Here is a 23,163-nt window from a genome sequence, read left to right as displayed (position 1 = left end):
GTTCAGCAGTGTAGCCCAGTAGCACTTTCTAGGGGATCCAACACTTTAAAACATTTAATGATAGTCCTGCTCCACCTTTCTTTCATGATGGAATTCAAGGTGGGAAATCTAGGAGTCCTAAATGGTCTTCCATCAGAGCAGTGACCAAATCCAGGGTTTCGTGAGCAGAGTTCTGTTCATGCAATGGAACCTCTGCTTCCTTTCCTCTCCCCTAACCTCCAAAATCTGCTCCAGAGTTGTTTGAAGGTGTGTGGGGAACTGCAGGGAAGAGGACGTTCCATTGTTCTCATAGAAAAGTCTGTTCTGTGAGTGGAGCTGCTGCATTGGGTAAGGCCCCAGGGCTACAATTTAGTTCTATTTTAGCAGCGCTTCCAAGCTGGTTTGCAATTTGTAATTTTTGTCATCTATTTTCTGCTTTTGTTTTTATTTATTATTTGCTCCTGGCAGTGGCATAACAACGGGGGTGGGGGTGGTGCACCCTGGGTGCCATGTCTGGGGGGGGGGTGACAAGAAGGCACGCCATGGCAGCGCAAGCAGCCATTGCGCCGGCATAGCTGCATGTGGAGGAGCGGTGCTGGCAGCAAAATGCTATGTACAGCACATGCATGCGCTGTACGTAACGCCACACATGTGCTGTACATAGCGGTTTGCCATCGGCGCCTCTTAAGCACTGTACGGACGGCGGTGGGATCCCTCTGTCGCCGCTACAGCCGAATGTGGAGGATCCACCGTTCGCGGCTGCAGCCGTGAGCAGAGGATCCCAGCACCATCTGTATGACTCTGGAGCGCTGCCGCGTTGTACGCGTTGTACGTAGCAATGCCACACATGTGCCCTACATAGCAATGCCCCACCCCGGGTGTCACGATGCCTTCGTTCACCCCTGGCTCCTGGTTTGCTTTCATTTATTTTCTGTTCAGTCACCTTGCTGTATGCTTTTTATGACTACCAAAACATTCCTTAATAAGTAGCAGGAGCCTTTTAGATCAATTCCTTTTTAAATTATAATTTATTATAATTTATTATAATTTTGATGTTGTTGTGAAATCTTGAATATTCATATCATCCTCAATTCCAATAACTGTTACAATACATTTCAGTATGCCTGGTGACCAGGTGCTATGGTCTTCTGCTGTTAATGAAATTTTATGACAAATACACAGTAACAGAGATTGAAAAGTGCTGCCTATTGAGAAAGCCACCTAAATTAAATGGATAATTTGCTTCAAGTAGCAAGTTCTTATGTTTGTTGCAGTGCATTCTAGAATTGGGGTAAGATATGCCAATTTAGATAAAGCAGTATCCCACTTCTCATATGCCAGATGTCAGTCTTGGCTCTTAAACCAGATTCTTGGATTGGAATTACTAAATAATTTCTGCACGAATCCCAATTCATTTCAATTGTGTTTGCACAGGAAAGATTTCATTCTCAAAGGAATTTGGATGCCATTCAAAGCCATGCATGCATGTGGTGCTAGCAATGCTCTTAAATGTGTGCAAGTTTGTCACCTATTGGACCAGTGGTGGTCTCTGAGAGAGCTGGAGGGATGTTTGCTGGAGTGCCAGAGGACGCTGAAATGTTGGTATGCGTGGTGGAATTATCCCCATCATCTGCCAGGAAATAAACAGAACGTTAGCGTTACATTCAGCAATTATTGATGGCATATCCCCATGAATGGAAACAACCTTGAAGCACAACTGCAAGCTGAGAAAATGTGTTCCTTCTCCTGTAAAAAGGAAAACTAGCCTTCTTAATGGGAATATAAAGTACAGTCCTACACACACAGACCTGCAGATAAGCACCATTGAAGAGAGTGGGTCTTACTTCTGAGGGCGTTTGCATAAGATGCTGCTGCAACAATTCTTCCCTATTCATACCAACTCAGAAGTAAGACCCATTTAGTTCAGTAGGACTTAATCCCAGAAAAGTATCTACAAGACTGCAGTCTTAATTTCTTACTCGAAATGAAGAACAGAAGTGATAATTCAGATGTCTACAAAACATTTCACTTTGATATATGAATAAAGGTTCCTTCCTTTCTTCTTCCTTCCTTCCTTCCTTCCTTCCTTCCTTCCTTCCTTCCTTCCTTCCTCATTTTTACAAGTCTACCACAGTGGGTGGGCATGCATTTGGAATATCTATAGGTATTCTTTTGGGTGCGGATTGTGTCTGGATAAATATAACAATACATGGAATCCATTTATCAAGAATAATTCTACATTTATTGGAAGAATTGTATCACTGATATACTCAATTGTATCACGATTTCAATTTTTCTTTTGTTTGTTTTCTTCTTCTTTATTTTCTTTCACATTACTCCCTCACTATACATATAAAAATAAAACTGTATGTGTTCTTATCAACTCAATTAAAATCGAGAATGAAAAATGTTTTCTATTCTAAATGATTGTAAGATACTGGAAGACAAATTAACTCTGTCCCGGTTTTATACAAATTCGTAACATCAGTGCAAATGTGGTATTAATTAGAAATGGCTGAAATGGCCAGCATCTCTTGGGTTTGTGTGTGTGTGTGTGTGTCTGTGTGTGTGTGTGTGTGTGTGTGTGTGCAATGTGACTCTTACATTTTGGCCTCAGTATAGCAAATATTTATTACCCAACTACACAGTATTAAATGCTGACTTTGACAACATTGGGCCTTAAAAACAACAGCAACTTCATAATATATTTGTTCACAGCTGTGAAACCTTTCTTTGGTTCAAAGCAGCCTAGACTCTCGAGTCATAAAGCTCCAGGGAAATTCAACATAATTCTACATAAGCACCACTGGCATTTATTTAGTTAACTATTTCATTTAAAGGAGTTCCTACCATTATAGACATATAAAACAGGATGTGTAAAACAGGTTTGCAAAGGAGATGCTCCCTGTTTGTTATGTCCTTGCTTCCTAAAAACTGGAATTAAGGTTAACCTTTCAAAAGTTTAACATTTAAAATGCACTATCTGCACATGGAATCACTTCCAGGAAGAATTTTACACTGGCAAAAGTAATTCCTGAATTTGCTATTCATGTAGAGTTCCCAATGTTCTTTCTCACCCTGCTTCTGAGTCTTTGAAACCACTATAATATGGCAAAATACGTGGGGCTTTTCTTAGTGTGTAGATAAAGTGATGTGGAAACCCTCCGCCACCACCAGAAAAAGATACATACAAGTAACTTGTCCCCCAATGATCCTTTTCACTGGATCCTAGCTTTTAGTACATTGATTTGTTTGGTAAGTCCATGCCTGGTTTAATGTATCAAGGGGCAGGAATAACTGGTGAGAATTCTTCTATAAGGCAAATTGGGTGTGTTCACATGTCACGGCAAGCCATAAACCACGTGAACAAACATAGCTGTCATTTCACTCCTCCTTTCTTCGGATCACTCTAACCAACTGAGCTAAGCGTTGACTTAGCATGATGTGTGCACCAGCACTCATAGCGTGTTTCCAAGCAAATCATGACATTGTTTAGGAGATCATGTGAAGTCAATGTTCATGGTTAGATGTCCAAAATGCACTAAGTTGGCCATTGACTTGATATTTTTAAACTAGACACACAGGAATGCATCCTCCAATGACTACCCAGCTTTATAATGCAATTAAAAGCTTAAAGATATCCGGATTTCAAAAGAACCTCAACAATCACCTGGTTGACATCCCTGACTGTACAGGGAATTCAATGTTAAAGCATTCCTCAGAGGTGGCCATCCAGCCTCAGCTTAGCAACCTCAAGCAAAACATATATGCATTCTGATAATGCTTAACCATCTCACAAACTGAATATTCATGCCCAGCACTTAAGACATTGCTCAGAGGCACTGCAAAGAACAACACGGCAAACCTGGTGGTGCGTGTGTGACGGTGGAGGGAGAGAGTGGAGGAGGGGCAGCAGTGCTGCTGAGTGCCTGCGTGCTGGAAGAGTTTGCGTCCGTGCGAGGGAGGAAGGATGAGCTGCTTGTTGGAACAATCTCTGTAGTAACAAAAGTGCAACAATTTTTATTACCATTGTTATGATACAACAGCAAAACATTAACTGGTTAACGGGTCCCCTTCAGAGAAGGAAGCAGTATTCCTGATCTCTTGCAAAGCTAATTCAGCAGCAGTACTGTGAAACATGCTGCGGTTGCTACCTGGAGCATCAACTGTGTGGGCTGACCAGGTGGTTCTATGGGACACAGGTGGCACTGTGGTCTAAACCACTGAGCCTCTTGGGCTTGCCGATCAGAAGGTCAGTGGTTCGAATCCCTGTGACGGGGTGAGTTCCCATTGCTCTGTCCCAGCTGCTGCCAACCTAGCAGTTCGAAAGCATACCAGTGCAAGTAGATAAATAGGTACCGCTCTGGCGGGAAGGTAAACGGTGTTTCCATGTGCTCTGGCTTCCGTCACAGTGTCCCATTGCACCAGAAGTGGTTTAGTCATACTGGCCACATGGCCCAGAAAGCTGTCTGTGGACAAACACTGGCTCCCTTGGCCTGAAAGCAAGATGAGCACCGCAACCCCATAGTTGCCTTTGACTGGACTTAACCGTCCAGGGGTCCTTTAACTTTAACTTTAACTTTCACCTTTACCTTTAAGCCTGATTCTAACCACGCTTTGGAGGGGAGGGGGACAGCCTATCATTAGTACAATTGGCCCAGTTCACATGCATGCCCCTTCATTCATGTAGCTAGCCAAGCAGAAAAGGGTCATAACGAGATGTGAGTGTGAGCAACTCTGCAAAGATGAGTGAAGTGAGCCACAAAGCCAGCTTCAGTCTTGCTAACACAGAGTTGCTTCCTGTCCTCAGCAGCTGTCCATGCGTACCTCTCAGGCCCCTGCCCCAATGGATGTTCTCCTAATTTCTGATCTAATTCTATGGTTGTAGAGTCGGCCATTCACCATCCATTGCATTGCAACTTCACATACTTATTCAAGTAAAGTTTCCAGCCATGTTATGTGATGAGGCTCCCCACCACCACTCTCCTGAGAGAGGACAGTATTCCTGGGGCAGTACAATCTCTTATCAGAAAACTCCCAAGCAAACCTGTGACGTTGGCAGAGACAGCAGTCGCAGGGGTGGCAGTTGCTTTGCTAAGAGGTATCCCGGAAGCATTGGAGGCCTGGTAAGTGGGGGTCACTGCCTCCTTGGTCGCAGAGCCAGGCTTTGCTTCAGAGGTGCTTGCAGGTGAGGGTGGAGTGGTGCGTGGAAGTGTGGGAGAAGAGCCAAGAAGAGTTCCTATGGTGAGCACGTGAGGGGAGAGGGCAATAAACAAATCAGCCATGTTACACAGCAGAGTCTTAAACAGAATGGCACCAGCAGTCTGTTCAACCAGGATGAATTACAAGGACTATTATGCTTCCAGGGGTCTGTCATTCCATCCTTACGAATACGGATTAGGCTATGGTGTTGGAAGTGCCATAACTGGAACAGCCATGCTTTGCAAGAGGGGGGTGCCTAACCCTATGCCCTTGTCCAACAACCCAAATCCAGATCGCTTTCCCAAAGTCGCTATTAGCCCCAGGGAGAAAATCTCACAGACATTTCACTTTCTATGGATAACAACAGCTTGGGGTGTGGGGGAAAGGGTAGATTTCAACCCTCCAAATCTGGGCCTTTGTCTTCCAAGCAAGGAACTCCCATGTCTCGTGTAGTTCAACTCCAAGTTTACAAAATCCCTCGCTTCAGATATCATGGGACACGGACGAGGTACGCCATGTTGGAGGCTGGAGAATACCCACCCTTGCAAGCCCTCAGTAGGGATGTGTAACTGCGACTGGCACTCAGTACGGAGACCTGTTTTAGGGATGGGGAAGCTGTGGCCCTCCAGATGTTATTGGACTACAACTCCCATCTTCCCTGAGCCCTGGCCATGCTGGCTGTGGCTGATGGGAGCTGCGGTCCAGCAACATCTGGAGAGCCACGGGTTCCGCATCCCTGCTCTATTCAGACATTCAGTGCTGAATGAAGGAGGGGAGAGCAAGGCCACACCCTCTGGCCCCTCCTCCTCTGACATGTCCCCATCGCCTGGTCCTCCTCCCTCAAGGTATTGTGATGGTGGAGATCTGCAACAGGACGCCAACAGGCTCCTCCCTGCAGACCTTTTTTCTAAGTGGAGGCAGCCCATGGCAAGAGGTATATGGCAGAGGGGGCGGTTAGCTAGTGCATCCCAGCAAAACTCCTTGTGATGGCCTGGGATTCGGACTCGGATGCTGAACCTGAGGGATCCCAGCCTGCACAGGATTCCCTGCCTCCAGAACCAGCTGAGCCGGGGCTGGGGCATGAGCCTGAAGGGTCTTCACCTGTGCTGGGTCCTCAGGTGCAGGTATCAGCTGAGTCTGCTCTGGCTCCTGGAGTGATGGAGGACCCATTGCCTGCAGGTGCTCCACTCTCAGCCCCGTCAGGGGAGGCTGAGGTTGCCTCTGGGTCTGGTAACCCTCTAGCCTCTTTTGAGCTATAGAGGCTCAGGGCAGAGAGGCGGAGGGAACTAAGGAGGAGTGTTCACCTCCAAGCCAGGAGAGGCGAGTCACCAGAGGATCGGGGCTGCCCTATACCTCGGGGCAGATAAAAGCCGGCCAGCCTCAGTCCCAAGTTGGGGAAGCAACATTGTTGGTTGTTAGTTCCTACCTGAACACTGTCCTGCTTTTCTGCCAGAGCTCCTGACCCACCCTGGCTCCCTGCTTGCATGCCTGTTCCTGACTTCACCCGACTCCCTGCCCTGCACCCAGCTTCAGCTACTATGCACTGCCTCCATGTTGCACTTTTGACCATGGACCGGACTTGGACCTTGCCTCTCATGTAACCCACGGGACCAGCACACCCCTCATGGAAGGCCAGGGCTTGTTTTTCAGCCAGAACTCAGTGGCCGCCATTGCCATGCAAACAAGGGAGATATTCATGGTGAGTTCCGGCACCTCTTTTTCCTAGAAAAAAGAGCACTGAGCATGACTTCTTACCTTTGCCAGGTGCAGCTCACAATTTCAAGGATATTTATCTGCTGAACACACCCTTTGGATAAAAATCGAACATGGCTGGCCATGATGGCAATAGCCTTCGAAAAATGTCACTAGCCTTCTTGATCATATGTACATACCTATAGTGATGTGTGGCACATGGGTGGTCCAAAAGAAACCAAAAAGGCCCACCTCACGTCTTACCAAACTTAAGCTGAGTTGCCGTCTGCTGGCAACTCCGATTTGCTAAAGGCTGTCAGGTAAGTAAATGGCAGTTTAAAAGCCTGACAAATACCTTGTGGCTGAAAATATGCTAGACACTGTATGGAAGATGGAAGAAGTGGCAGGAGCCCACCCAAAAGTCCTCGTGTTCTTTGCTAATAAATCCAGAACAATTTCCATTGCTAGGTTCTGGATTTGCTACTAAAATTAACCCAGATTAAGAACACTTCCCTGATAAAATGCATTGCAGGGCAACCTGTGTATTTGTGCAATTTATTCCATTAGTATTTTTACTGCTGCATTCTTTCAAAAAGTTTTAATGCTGCATTCTTTCAAAAAGTTTTCTGGAAGTTGAACTAGATATTTGAACTGAAATAAGTCTGAAACATGAATGAGGGAAAATCTGTTCTTTAATTACTATGGGTTAGATCCAGATCATGCTTAGAACAAAACAGAAATCTATGGGACCTAGGTTAGAGATTAATGTAAATCTCATTAATTTCAACAGGTCTACTCTAACCATGACTATGCCTACAGCCAACTCTATATTGGCTCTATATTCACGACAACTAAAAAGTGACAAAAAGCAATTAAGTCACAATTAATCCAAGTAAAGTCTTAAATATAGTTCCCAGGACTGAGGAGCAGGTCAAAGGTTAAATGGGAGAGAGAATACCCAACAAAATTGTAAAAAGAGTGGGGCAAGGAATAGTTATAGGCTTGCACAGCAAAACTGGCAGTGAGTAGTTGTATTCCTGACGAAACTCAATTTATTTTTAATCAGTTGGCAATCTGATTTTAACAGCAAATTCTTGATATATTCATTCTCTGTAAGATGTAACTGAACCCAGTCCGCCTGTGATGTATATTCTGGATGTTTGTCTGGCAAATAAGGGAGCGGACCCAATCCCTCACGGCTTACTTATTGCCCTCCCCACTCATAGAACTGGATCATGACCCATCTGTAGCAAATATTTAACATAAATGTGATAAACAACTTTTCTTACCTTGGGGAGTAGGAGCAGTAGGATTCTTTGCCACTGTTTCAAGAAAGAAAGGAAGAAAAAAAGAAAAGAGTTTGAGATGCAATTTCTTGATTTTTCTCCCACAAGGGACTTTTGTATCCTTTGGTGTATTTAAATTTTACAGATATAGATGAAATAGAGATAGAGATATGAATTATCAGCAAAAGTAAATCATAATATATTGGTTGTAATTATATATTTCTTATATATAATAAAATTGGACAGAATAAGCATGGGAAACAGTTTTTTTTTAACCAGCCAGGAGCTTTCAGTGGTGAAAACTCAAGAGTTACGAAAGACAGGGCATTTATTTTGAGCTGCCTTTTCTTGGACTTGTAGGTCTTCAAGTGAGTGTCTGTGATCCTTTTGTGACCTCTTCCCTTATGCTGTGCAGTATAATAGGTTAATAATAATAATAATAATAATAATAATAATAATAACAACAACAACAACAACAACAACAACAACAACAACAACAAAATGATTAGATTCTTGCAACATAATACCACATCCTATGCACATAAAGCAAAATATCCCACTCTTGTCCGAAAGAGGAAGTTTAGGCAATACATCGGTGGGGGGGAACCATCCAAATAACATTATTTCCTGTCCCAGACAAACATTTGTACAGAAGGCAACATAGGGGTTAAGCTAACCAAAGAGTTCCATGATAGAAAGGTGTCCTCTGTTGTTTTGTTGTTGTTTTTAGCCGTATACATAATAAAGCTGTGCCAAGAAGTAGCAATTATACTCTGTATAGCAGTGCTGTAATGCACAGAAAGTTTAGAAAGAAATCTGTAGATGGCACCATAACACTACCAAACTGTATGCAGTAAATATCCGTTCCCTAGTAACCTGGTAATGGTGAGGCACCAAGTCAAACGAAGAGAAGTCCTTTTTTGAACAGAGGATGTTAAAAACCATAGGGCACCTGATTGTATATCTATGATCTATTCCTTTCTATTCATATTATTATTAATTTATTATTTCTATTCATATTATTATTAATTCAGCCTTGTAGTCACTTATTTATTTATTTTAATTTTACAAAAAGTAAGACAGAGCAACTTACAAAAAGCAGCATATAAATTAAAAGCAACATAAAACTAAAAGAGAGTAAAAGCTAAAACTCATCCATATTTATATATATGTAAAGAAGGATTAACCCACTCTACCCACAAAGGAAGCCATGGATAATTGAAGGTCAAAGGCCTAGCAGAAAAGGAACATTTTTGCCTGGCACCTGGAGACAGGTAATGATGGAGTCAGGGATGTCTTCCTGGGAAGAGCGTTCTACAAGCAGGGAGCCACCGCTGAGAAGGCCTGTTCTCTGAGAACATGGAGAAGGGCCTCGGGTGATGAGTGCAGGGTTGGGGTTGGTTCATGTGGGGAGAGGTAGTCATTGAGGTCTTGAGTCACAGAAGCCTTTATAGGTGAAAACCAGCACCTTGAACTGGGCCAGGAAACCATTTAGAAGCCAGTGCAGCTTTGTCAGAATTGGTGATGTGCGTTCAGATCCTTTTGCGTTGGTCAACAATCTGGTTGTGGACTTGTGCACCTGCTACCATTTCTGAAACACCTTCAGAAGCAGCATTGCAGTAACCTAACCTAGAAGATACCAGAGCATAGACAACAAAACCTAGGCTGTTCCTATCCACAGAAGGTTACATGATTATTTCTTCAAAAGTACTAATGGTAAAGGAATGGCAGCACTTCCACAATCCAGAGTCACCAATGTTCTATTATCATCATGCAATTTTTTTATCTGTGTTCATCAGTGGTGCTCATCTGGATTTTTATAGCCACATTCCTAGTCTTACTTGGTTTCTCCCATGCAGGGCAATGCGGACTGTCGTGACTGGAGAAACAAGGAGGATGAGTGAAGATGATATGTACACTAATCAGATGTCACAGGAACCTAGGTTCCACCCAGCTCAGTATTGTCAGAGAGGCGCAATGAAGCATATACTCAGCCAAGTGTGTGTATATGAACACAGCCTAAAACCTTCTAGTAAACATTGCATTTTTTTTAAAAAAAGAGAATATTCTTGCTTTCTGTTATGTGTTCAAACACTTTGAGGTCAGTTTGCTGGTTGCTGCTTCAGCACAGACCGCTGCAGATTAAATTATTGCAGCAGAAACACCACCAGCAATGTGCTATTGGGGAGAGGCTGAGAACTTAACTCCTCATATGGCAAGCAGACAAGTGTGTCTCGTCTGCAGGAGGAAAACTGGACTGATTCATTGAATCTGCAGGCAGCTTGTTGTAGGGGCACCAGTTGCGGAGAACTTTGTTGATCATCTTAGTGTGGGGCACCTTCTTTGCAGCAGCTCACATCTTGGCTACCTTCTTAAATCAGCACCAGTTCTTCATGAGCACTAGGAGTGATTAGTGCCCGTCGGGTATATGCCTGGGAGATGGGGAGATGGCGCAGGCAAAGCCAGTGACAAGTAGAGCCACCCTCTGACTGGTTGTAAATAAGATGGCAAGGGGTTCACTTTGGCCATCCTGAAGTTGGTGGGGTATTGTCCCCATTTAGCGGAGGACCTTAAGGTCCACAAATGACAACATTTTGGAGGTCCCAGGTCGCAAAGTTGTTAGATTGGTCTCAACTAGGGCCAGGGCCTTCTCAGTACTGGCCCCGACTTGGTGGAACATTCTGTCACAAGAGACTAGGGCCCTGCGGGACTTGACATATTTCCGCAGGGCCTGCAAGACAGAGCTGTTCCACCTGGCCTTTGGTTTGGACTCAGTCTGACCCTTATGTTTTCCTCCCCTTATGGTCTTGATTTATCAGCTACTTTTAAAATGAGGCTGCATTTTAAATTGCATTTTAACCTGTATTTTAAATTGGTTTTTTCTCTTTTTTTCTTTTCCCCTATTATGTTTTTTTACTGTGATTTTATTGGTGTTAGCCGCCCTGAGCCCGGCTCTGACCGGGGAGGGCAGGGTATAAATAAAATTTATCATTATTATTTATTATTATAAGTCAGCTTCCACACACAACTGCTTCTGACATTTTAAAAAGAAAAGGTGGAGGGAGACGATGCTGTATTGATTGGACTTGGGTTGGGGAGATCTGGGTTCAAATATTCAGTCATCCTACTGAAGCTCACTGGGTTACCCTGGACCCTATCTCTCCAGCCTACCCTATCTCACAGGGTCATGGAGTAGGGGGGGGGAAGAATCAAACAGAGAGGGGCGCATGCTAGTGTCAAGGACTGGGCACAGGAGGAATGGTGGAGACCGCCTCCCCACCCTGAACCTTCCAGGGAGGAGGAAGAGGAAGACAATATAGACTTACAACAGTGGTTTGCGGGAGGTCACAGCTCAGAGGCAGAGGAGGGGGAAAGTTGGGAAATAATGGGAGAGGAGGGGGGAGGAAGTGGGGTGACAGCTGATGGACATGATGTCATTGGAAAGCCTTCCAGACCCCCATCCTTCCCAGAACCCAGCGAGCCTTGAAAGTAGGAGAGCAAAGAGCTCAAAGACAGGGCACGTAGCAGCACCCATAGAAGTGATGAATGAGGAAGTGGGAGAGACAGGGGTGGAGATTCACTCAGGACAGTGCCATTATCCAAGAGACAGGGTTCTATAGCCTCTCTCTGTAAATATTGAATAAAAAAGGACGGTAAGAAACCTTCCCTTGTTTTTATACTTTCCTGGGCAACCAGCCAGGAGCCTCTGTCAGCACCCTGACAGCAAGCTTGTGCTCTTTGGAGGAAAAGCAGGATATAAGTAATAAATAATATAAAATAATGAATAATGGGATCCTTCATATACCCTTCTTGTTCTAAATCAGTCTGCAGAAGTTGTAAGGAAACAGAACCAGCTCTAGTGATTTGGATATGTTTGTGGAGTGGGGAGAAAGCCAACGAAAGACACCACAAGGTGTTTCGATGCTAAACGTCCAGGATGTGAGCAGGGAATGCTGAGAAGAAGCCAAGCCAAACCAGAGGACTGAATGGAGCTCAACGCCTGGCAACTACAGACAGAGGAGGAATCCTTTTATAAACGTGTTTATACTCAGAATTTGGCTGCTGGATATGTGCTAGGCATTGCATGGTGTTCCAACCCAATCAAGCTATGCTTACATCAGACCTTCTCCTCCATCAAGAGCCCACTTGCCTCTGAGACGCATGATCTTTAAAACAAAAGCCTGTTTTATTACATGTGTATACAAAAAGGTTTATCATATGCATGATGCATATAAAAGAGTCAAACCCGGTGCAGTATGTTTCCTCAGCAAAAATGCCTTACATGCATACTTTTGGTTACTTTTGAAAACTTGGACATATATCCCATAATATTATATTTATAATAATGCATGCAATATATAAAAGAATGTTTGTGCTTATAGCAGAACTGGGGGAGAGGGAAGGAAGCTCACCTCACGGAGATTAAGGAAAGAGATGGAAATCAGGAATATTGATCAAAATCAATATTTTCAGATTGGAATAAGAAAATGACCACATTAAATTCTTTTGATGAGTAAGCAGTGATTTGGCACAAAGCATTGTACGTTTGTCAATCATGAGATTTTTTTACGCTTTGCTCTCATTCATGCACAAAAGATTATTGCTAGAGTAGATAACATTCAATATACCTACTGTAGATGCTGCCCAGTGCTCGTTCACAAGACATTCATGCTTCAAACACACATCCCCACTCCTGAAATCTGGAAGCGCAGCACCTCCACAACCATGGCCACAACCCCTCAGTCAGATCACCTATTTATTTTATTAGAACGTTCTGAAGCCCACCACTCTGAAGTTCAAAAGGGGCTTTGGACAGAAAAGCAACATTTAAAAAACAACAACACAACACAATAAAAGCAAATAATTGTTTTAAGAAACAAAGCTAACAAGATACACTGCAATCAACAGCAGTGTCTGCTCAGCAGTTGTGGGCCTTTTTTGGATAGACTGCAAGTCAAGAGCAGTTGTAAACTTCATCAGGAAAGTCGTTCCACGCTGTGGAATCCACAGCCTTGGAGCAATTGCAGGGAAGGTCTTAATCCTTGCTGCACACAGATGTCCTTATGGAGGAGGGACTACCGGGCAGAACATAAACAGAGACAGGACTTTATGGAGTCTCCACCCCAGAAAAGCTCTCCTGGCCCTAGGGATGGACAATGTCCATTTTAGTTTATCTCAGCTTCTCACTTTTTTCAACCTTAGTTTCAGTTTCCACATTTCCACATCAGATTTCGATTTTTAAAAAAGAGAGAGAGAAGTTCTCATGAAAATTCATCAGCTTTTCAGAGTTAAATTATCTCAATATAACTTTTTTTGGGGGGGGACACGGGTGGCGCTGTGGGTTAAACCACAAAGCCTAGGACTTGCCAATCAGAAGGTCAGCGGTTTGAATCCCCATGATGGGGTGAGCTCCCATTGCTCGGTCCCTGCTCCTGCCAACCTAGCAGTTTGAAAGCACATCAAAGTGCAAGTAGATAAATAGGTACCACCCCGGCGGGAAGGTAAACGGCGTTTCCGTGCACTGCTCTGGTTCACCAGAAGCGGCTTAGTCATGCTGGCCACATGACCCGGAAGCTGTCTGCGGATAAACGGCGGCTCCCTCGGCCAATAAAGCGAGATGAGCGCCGCAACCCCAGAGTCGGTCACGACTGGACCTAATGGTCAGGGGTCCCTTTACCTAACTTATTTTTGCATGCAATTTTGCCTAATATACACATTTTTGCAAAGCAGTTTTCTCTAATGTAATACAGGCGACAACCATGGCACATGTACATCGCTATGGAAGTGGCCGGAAAATGAGGCGGAACAGGGCGGAACAGGGGCGGGGCGAAATGGGGGCGCGGCCGCCTTCTGTTCATGACTGACAGTCCGTATTTGGCTTCGAGGTTCACAAGTTGCTCCGATCTTCCTTAAGCATTTAAACTTCCACACTAGGGCATCTGGCTGCCATCCCTTTTCTTAGGAACTGAAATTATATGTCCACTCTGTTGCAACCCCGTGTCCATTGTGAGAGTTTCCCATTATCTGACCCCCATTATATCAGGCCATTAGCGTAGCACTGCTGCAAAGGCCTCCTTCATGTGTGGTTTCGGTTTGCCGACTTCTGTTTTTCTTCTTCGGGAGGCTGCATAAAAAAAGGAAGAGGGTGTGCAGCGCTCTGTGGTTTAGTACGCGAGTTCTTCTCTGTGGCGAAACTCGGTTTCCATAGCACCAGCATGCTAAAGGCATCGACCCACTCTGTGCTAAAACCACAACTTCTCCAGGGTAGATGCGAGCTTCCTGATTCAAACCCTGTGCTGCAAACTCAGGGCATTTATGTTACCTACGTTTGCTTGTACCTCAGATGACAGTAAGTTGCCCTGTCAGGCCCAGATGAATAAGAGTGGATCCATATGGTGGTTTTTATTTAAACCAGGCCTATGTTGTTGTTGTTGTTGTTGTTGTGAGTGTTGTGTCATGCCTAGCCTGTAAAGAAACTTCTCTTCCCCTCTCTGCTTGTTGTTTCCTCCAGAGCTCAATGGGAACTGGCCTTTAGTCTTGACGGGGGTAGGAAGCCATAGCTGCTGTTTTGTTCTTCATAAACACAGTGGTACCTTGGGTTACATACGCTTCAGGTTACATACGCTTCAGGTAACAGACTCCACTAACCCAGAAATATTACCTCGGGTTAAGAACTTTGCTTCAGGATGAGAACAGAAATCGTGGCGCAGCGGCAGCAGGAGGCCCCATTAGCTAAAGTGGTGCTTCAGGTTAAGAACAGTTTCAGGTTAAGAACAGACCTCCAGAATAAATTAAGTTCTTAACCCGAGGTACCACTGTACATATAATTATTGGCGTTTTACTGACTCCTGATGCTTCCTGTCTCACCAGAGTGCTGCATGCTCTAGCTATCTCCCACTTGACTACTGCAATGCACTCTACGTGGGGCTACCTTTGAAACTGATCCGGAAACTACAACTAATCCAGAATGCGGCAGCTAGACTGGTCACTGGGAGTGGCCGCCGAGACCATATAAACACCGGTCCTGAAAGACCTGCATTGGCTCCTAGTACGTTTCTGAGCACAATTCAAAGTGTTGGTGCTGACCTTTAAAGCCCTAAATGGCCTTGGCCCAGTATTCCTGAAGGAGCGTCTCCACCCCCATCGTCCAGCCCAGACACTGAGGTCCAGCTCCGAGGGCCTTCTGGTGGTTCCCTCACTGCAGGAAGTGAGGTTACAGGGAACCAGGCAAAGGGCCTTCTCAGTAGTGGCACCCGCCCTGTGGAATGCCTTTCCATCAAATGTCAAGGAAATAAGCAACTATCTGACTTTTAGAAGACATCTGAAGGCAGCCCTGTTTAGGTATGTTTTTAACGTGTGATGTTTCATCCTGTTTTAATATTCTGTTGGAATATAACTTCAGAAGATGGAATATTTGTTGAACTAACATTCCATTTAACAATATTCAGCTATAATTGAAATTCTAACAATATCAGCTGTAGCTTAGTGGGGGAGCATCTCCTTGCATGCAGAAGGTCCCAGATCTAATCCCCAGCATCTTCAGGGAGGGCTGGGAACTCTCCCTGTCTGAAACCCTGGATAATCCCTGTCATCCTAGGCAGAAAAGTTTCCACAACCCCTGGGCTAGACTGTTGGCCTAGGACTGGGAAGAATAGCATTTAAATCCCCAATCAGCCACACTGGGTGCTCTAAGGCCAGTCACCAATCTAACCTAGAGTCACTTGAGATGGGCTGCATGCACACACCATTCATTTAAGGCACATGGCTTCCCCCAAAGACTTTTGGGAACTGTGGTTTGTTAAGGTGCTGGAAATCACAGCTCTGTTCTCGGAGTTCTTTAAATTATGTCTTTGAATGTATGTTGCATATTCAGCTAGTGTGAGGGGTGAGAGAGAATTATGTACATTGGCTCCAAACGCTTTGAAGGAAGAATGTAATTAACTGCTGTGGGTTGAACCACAGAGCCTAGGATTTGCTGATTAGAAAGTCAGCGGTTCGAATCCCTGCAACGGGGTGAGCTCCCGTTGCTCGGTCCCAGCTCCTGCCAACCTAGCAGTATGAAAGCACATCAAAGTGCAAGTAGATAAATAGGTACCGCTCCGGTGGGAAGGTAAACGGCGTTTCCGTGCGCTGTTCTGGTTCACCAGATAAATAAAGCAAGGCCAATAAAGCAAGATGCGCGTCGCAACCCCAGAGTGGGCCACGACTGGACGTAATGGTCAGAGGTCCCTTTACCTTTTTAATACTTAAAAGAAGGTTGGTAACATTACAGGATGGTATCTCTCTCTCTCTCTCTCTCTCTCTCTCTCTCTCTCTCTCTCTCTCACTCTCTCTCTCTCTCTCTCTCACACACACACACATTATGAAACATTTTCTTTGCTGTGTGAGTGAACTTTAACCACACCTTAATTAAATTTTAGTAGAGCCACTTGGAATCAGATAAAATGCTTTGTGGGCCAGATCCGGTCTCTGTGTTGCTAACGGACTGCCCCTGATTCAACAGGCAGTACAGCTTCTATAATTTATCATTGTCTGTGCAGTAAAAAAGTAAAAAAAAGTGGGGAGGAAGAGTCAGATGGGGGACACATGGCAGTCTTCATTCTGAACAGACAATTCAGACTTATCTTTGCTGTTCTGCAACAATGCAAATCCTCTCCCTGTTGTAATCCTTTGAAGGCTCTGAAATGTCCTAAGCAGCCAAGGAATGATCTCAGTCGCAATAAAGATACCATTACAGCAAGGCTCATACAAGAACTTTGTTTTCCAACAAGCTGTCACTCGGGATCCTACCATTTCTTGTTCCGAGCTTAATGGAACCTTCAGCAGCCTTTGCCGTCTCTGCATCTGATTCCCAGCCATCGTGTCACCAGGAAACAGGGCTCTCTAAACCACATTGCCAGTCTTCTCTGTTTATCATGACCCAGATTTCTGAAGAAAGTACCTAACCTTTGCTGGCTGATAGATATCTAGCACCTGCTCGTTCACACAAGGGCACAGTGATGGGGCTGAGGGAAAGATATCATTTTACCCTCTTGCAAACATCCTAGGTTTCTCAGCCAGAGCAAACCAAGTGCAGCAAATTTCTGGGTTTTGCCTTAAAATACATAAATGGCAGACCCTCCAAGTGCCCCTATTTTCCAGGGACATCCTTGATTTAGAGAAGCCGTCCCAGTTTCTGTTTTCATCCTGGAATGTCCTGCTTTTCCTTAGGATGTCCCTATTTTCATCAGAGAAATGTTGGAAGGTATGGAATTATCCCATCCCCTGAATGCAATCCTATATTGGGAAGGTTTTTTTTTAATGTTTAAACTTTTATTATGTTTTTATGTATGTTTGGAAGCTGCCCAGAGTGGCTGGGGCAACCCAGTGAGATGTGTGGGGAATCAATAGTAAAATTATCATTATGGAATGGTATGTCCCTATTTTCATTGGAGAATTGTTCATGAAATGGGCATGAACCAGTCAAAACAAATCATTCTACTTCTCATGGATTTCAGTGAGACAAGTAAGCATGTGTATAATAGCATACCTTCCAATATTTCTCCGATGAAAATAGGGACATCCTATTCAACAACAACAACAACTTTATTTTTTATACCCTGCCCATGTAGCTGGGTTGCCCTGGCCACTCTGGGCAGCTTCCAACATACAGAAAAACATTATAAAACAGAAGTCTTCTAACAGTTGTATAAAGCGTGTTCTCCCTCATAGAGAGCACGTGTCGCGGTGGGGGCTGACAAGACACCTCACTGTTGCTGGGCAAAAGAGTTTGGCCATCTTTAAGCAGGGGCGGGCTGTTACTGGGGGGATTTATATGTTGCCATTTATTGATTGACAGCCCTGTTTGTTAAATACACTGCACACAGTGATGAGCTTCCTCTTTTCTGCATGCTTCGGATCACCCTCCCTCCCTAATGTTAGGCTGTTTGCTTGACCTTGCTATGCCTGTCATGGGGTCGTCTGCTTTGGGGCAGGGGCCTGGTAGGAATTTTGTCCATTTGGCTGATTGGCTGGTGCCATTTGGTTTTTGCCTACTGCGTAGCAAATCGTCACAACTTGTAAGGTTGCAGTTAGGCATTGGTTTGGGAATTGGTTGGTGGAGGGGTATGGATTTGGCTGTGCCCGACCCTCCAAAATGCTGCTGCTGCTGCTGCTGCTTCAAGGGTTTTCCGTTAAAGGAACCTAGGGACTCGCCATGCATTCTGGGGAGAGGTGAGGCATGCTTCCCAGTCCCGTCTCTCTCCCCAGGTGACTTACCCTTCCTGACTTCGCGGGGGGTGCGAATGTCAGAGCTGTCCCCATGCGGGGTCAGTTAGTTGCTACCAATGCCTAAGCAATCACTCACATTGCTGCATTTTTAATAAAGTTGTGGCCAAAATTATGCCAAAAACCTTAAACAAATATCAAGTGTCATTGTGTTCTTATTTGGGGTGTCTTGGGGACCTTGACACGCAATTACTTATCTTCTTGGCTCAGGGGTTGCATTAACACCATACCTTCTAACATTTCCTACCCACCAATACTTTTCCTAAGGAAAAGTCAGATACTCCGGGATCAAATCAGAAACCAGGGCAGCTTCCAGGGACTGTCCCTGGAAAATAGGGATTCTTGGAGCGTCCGTAATAGTGTGTGTAAATATTTCTCATTGCAATTAATGGGACATTGTTCCATAAAGAGATACAGATATCTACAGTCACAAAAATTATTTTGAAAAAGAACTTTTTCTAAAACTCACTGTAGCTACTAGTTCAATCATTCATATATATATATATAAAAGCTTAACTGATAAAAAGCAATTAAGAAGAAGAAAAAGCACACTTGGGCTGCACTCCCTTAAGAATCTTAGCCAATGAGTTGCATTTTATTTATTTCCAGTGCTTTTTTTCTGGGGGGTGCAGGGGTACTAAACATTTTGTGAATCTAAGTTTGGCCTCATTGAAGAGCAGTATTTCAATATGAGTAGGAAAATGAGAGTACCCCCTAAACATTTTTTTAGGGGGGGGGAAACACTGTTTATTTCCATACTTTGGCCTAAAGACTGCAGCAGGCAAGGGGAAATAAAAGGTTTTTTTTTTTTAAAGCCCACTTAGGTGCAGAATCTGTAAGAGTGGCCGAGTCTTTGAAAGTCAGCTGTGGACTTTAAAAAGCCTATACTTTAGGCCCCAGATAAAGCCTTCGGGCAATAGCTGGGAGAACATGTGATTACATGCTCCAGTTACCCTCCTGTCTCAGAGACAGCATTGAGGTACATGAGCTAGGGAATTCACCAGACCTGTAAACATCTTTCCTGACCTTGACAACAAGCTATTTCAGAGGTGTACAGTGGCATTTCAGTTATTACCGGTGAGACAGGGAGAGAGAGAGAAAGAGAGCAAACTATTACAAGGAAGAGGACATCAGTGCTATTTGTTTTATCAACAAAACAAACCTTGGTTTGTAGCTACAAAGCTAAATGTTTGGCAGTAGCGCTGCCGGTAAGAGTGCCAAGAAAATAAACCCTGATAAAATGCTGCCATAAAACAGCAGAGGAACATCTGTGAAGGACTAAAGTTCTTTCCTGACTATCCTAAGCAGGTAAATCTTTTTAATATATTAAATGGTATTCACTTCTTTACAAATTCTCGTCTTAATGGGCTTGCGATGCTTATCTTCGTTAAAGCTGAGGAGGTTTGACTGCAGGCCACTCTGATTCAAGGGAACAGCTTCAAGCAAATCTTTCTGGTGTTAGTTCCCAGTAAGAATGTGTGGGAACATTTGGTGAAGAAGCGAGCGCTTTGCTCTTAAAGGGCAGGCCTGCAGAGCTGGTGAACTGCTATATGCAATGCCTCCTCCAGGAAATGATAAAACTCTTGCTTTTCCTGTTTGCTCAGTGCTGGAAAAAACCAGGGGGCGGGGAGGTTGTTAAACACCCAGCAGGCCATACAGGTGCGCTGTGGCTGCATTCTGATGTGGAGTTTATTGGGTTACTTTTGCTGATGGTAATGCTAGCACCTCTGTCCTGATTCCTAATGTCCCTTCTACAGTGGTGCCTCGGGTTAAGTACAGTGGTACCTCAGGTTACATATGCTTCAGGTTACATACGCTTCAGGTTACAGACTCCGCTAACCCAGAAATAGTGCTTCAGGTTAAGAACTTCAGGGTGAGAACAAAAATCGTGCTCTGGCGGCGCGGCAGCAGCAGGAGGCCCCATTAGTTAAAGTGGTGCTTCAGGTTAAGAACAGTTTCAGGTTAAGTACGGACCTCCGGAACGAATTAAGTACTTAACCTGAGGTACCACTCTACTTAATTCGTTCTGGAGGTCCGTTCTTAACCTGAAACTGTTCTTAACCTGAAGCACCACTTTAGCTAATGGGGCCTCCTGCTGCTGCCGCGCTGCCGGAGCACGATTTCCGTTCTCATCCTGAAAAGTTCTTAACCCGAGGTACTATTTCTGGGTTAGCGGAGTCTCTAACCTGAAGCATATGTAACCCGAGGTACCACTGTACACTGCAACATCCAGTTGAGTGCAGTGAAATTTCCCGTAGGGGAACAGTTAGGGCCAGAGGTCCCAGTTTGCGAGGGCAATTGGGGGAGGTGGACGTTGCGTGCGTGACATCCTGATGTTGCACACATGAGCATATCAGAGCATTGCACCTCCCTCCTTAAGCTGGGCAGAAGCTTCCAGGGCTTTGGGAAGGAGGCACCAAGGGAATATTATGGGGACTAGCCTAATTCCCCTAGTTCACTGACTGCACACCACTGCCAGTAATCTGTTGTGTTATGGAACAATGGCTTTTTGATCAATAAAGAAACGTGTGCCAGTATATCACCCCAAATTTGATCACATGAAAACACTGCAATTTTCTGAGTTAATGGGGTTGCAAACACGTTTCCCCCTCCCCCCAGGAAACAACACAGAAATGAGTGCTAAACTTTCACTAAATTTTCAGAAGCGGCTGTCATGTTGCGTGAAAGATTGCATAAAATGCAAGTAAGGAAATATAAAGGAAAAGGTATTTTCCAAATGCAGCCTGCCTTTGCCTTTGTTGACTTTATGTATTTATTTAGTTCATTTACATATTTGCAATTTATGCTTTCATAAAAAAATATATCCTGGTGGTCTGTAACATAGAAGGATGAAATCGGCAAAAAAGTATCCAGAAAACCTTACCTTAAGAAATCAATAAAACGTCAATAAATATGGATTCATTAAAAAGAGAAAAGTTGTTGCAAGGCCTTTTCTGAATGATATGGTTTTCCAAAAAGTTATATGGAGAAAGGGACAATAGAGGTTCTCTATTGGTAGGGAGTTCCACAGGCCTCCTCACCAATGTAAAACACTCCACTCCCTTGTCTGTCTATTTTGGTCCTGGTATTCAGCTGGGTGTTCTGGGTGCTGATGGGGAATGCCATCAAAAGTCCGTGCAAAACAATTAAAAAGCAGACAAGCAAATGGCTTCAAGTTAAATAACTGTAATCAAACAAATATTTCAATTCAGTGCCAGGCACAGAGCAATTTGAAGTATCTTTCCTGAAGGATACTTGCCTATATATTTCCTTTTCCAACTCCACAAGTAAGAGGGTTAGCAGTATAGACTACAATGTAGCCAATGTTCTTGTCTAAATCCCATTCATTTCAATGGGTTGGCTATGCCGTCTTTCTTTGAAATCAGTGGACCTTACAAGTGCTTAACTTTGGTTGGCTCGCCCTTCTTCTTCTTCTTCTTCTTCTTCTTCTTCTTCTTCTTCTTCTTCTTCTTCTTCTTCTTCTTCGCTCAAAATTGAGAGAAGGAACAACCGAAAAATTGCCAAAGGGGCCCAGTCCCTACTCCTACTGAGATGAGTCACCTTGAGAGTTAGCCTCTTCCTCTGCCGATTAAGCTTACAATCGAGCATTACTCAAACTTTCAGGAAGATATTTTAAATTTTCAGTTGTCTGCTCTGCAAAGCTCTGGCCTTGCTTTGTAGAAGGAGGAGGCGGAGGAGAAGGAGAAGAAAAAATTCCATTGGCACTGCACCAGTTCACAAACCACTTTGCAGCTTTTGCAAATAGTTCCCGCCTGAGCACAGTACAAGGAAGTCCTGCACCACTGCCCAGATGTAAATAAACAGGGGAAGGGTTATGCATTTCGGTAAAAAGCAATGGGGGGGGATATCACCTGCAGGTGGGTTCTATAATCATTTAGACAACAGAAGATACACACACATTCTTACAGCTTACTTAGATTACTGTAGATATGAAATGAAAATAATATTTGGGTGAAAATATAAGGTGGGACTCTTTAAAAAAAAATGAACTGAGGAGCTCAAATGGAGGAATATTTCATTTTCACTGAACACCGCACCGAAGAAACAAATGTAGCTTCATATGTGTGTATGTGGTTCTTCGCATGTGAACTGGTTTTGTTTCCTGACACATGACTTCTAGCTCAAACGGCGAAGGGCTGCCGGATGTGGCTATGTTAATTTTATCTGCCGCTTGCAGACCCTACGCAGTTGTAAAGAGCATGTTTCAGCTTGCAGTCCTTAGCAAGCTGCCGTCTCATTCCCACGTTGTGCTGCTTGTAAGCTCACAAATGAATAAATGTCTTTACGGGTGAATTGTTGCAGTGCGCCAGCACTTTAAGGTTTCGTGAGAAGGGTGTCCAGGAATGAAACAGCATGAAGCTTACAGGCTATTCATGCCATGTGATGGTTGGTATAAACACAGTGGAAGTCCTGATCAATTGCACCTTCTCAACCCCTGTCCATGCAACGAAATACATAGTTCTTGTTAGAAGTGCAACACCAGAGATATGTAACTTAACAGTTAATTTTGAATGTGTTAAAGTCAACTAGCTAAGAGCAGAATGGGTGCTGCTTAGCAACCACGCTGAGTGGCGTGATGCTTACTGAAGTGGCACATGCCCTGATTGGCTGTGTAGTTCTGGGGGTTTCTTCCCCTCTGTGTGTTCGGCTGAATGACTTCCTGCTACGTACAAGGCCTGAAGTAAGAAAGACAAAACCTCTGTGTTCCTTTCACCTC

General features: G+C 44.2%; 1 protein-coding gene across 5 annotated transcripts in view; it reads right to left on the bottom strand.

Annotated features, from left to right (window-relative positions):
• The window catches only part of LOC114598659 (receptor-type tyrosine-protein phosphatase C), an 82,648-nt gene that overhangs the window by 32,022 nt on the left and 27,463 nt on the right, over positions 1–23,163 (bottom strand). For 2 of the 5 annotated variants that reach the window (XM_077928378.1, XM_077928379.1), the window contains exons 3-6: positions 8,163–8,195; positions 5,027–5,218; positions 3,845–3,973; positions 1,508–1,609 (exon numbers count right to left, since the gene is read on the bottom strand). In XM_077928378.1, the coding sequence (XP_077784504.1) occupies positions 1,508–1,609; positions 3,845–3,973; positions 5,027–5,218; positions 8,163–8,195 (456 nt within the window). The remainder of the gene's footprint in view (positions 1–1,507; positions 1,610–3,844; positions 3,974–5,026; positions 5,219–8,162; positions 8,196–23,163) is intronic. The other 3 variants (XM_077928380.1, XM_077928382.1, XM_077928383.1) reach the window with 3 other exon arrangements.

The sequence above is a fragment of the Podarcis muralis genome, chromosome 5, assembly GCF_964188315.1.
Source record: "Podarcis muralis chromosome 5, rPodMur119.hap1.1, whole genome shotgun sequence".
NCBI classification, from domain to species: domain Eukaryota; kingdom Metazoa; phylum Chordata; class Lepidosauria; order Squamata; family Lacertidae; genus Podarcis; species Podarcis muralis.
The sequence above is the reverse complement of the archived record's forward strand: the minus strand, read 5'-3'. Positions and strand labels throughout refer to the sequence as shown.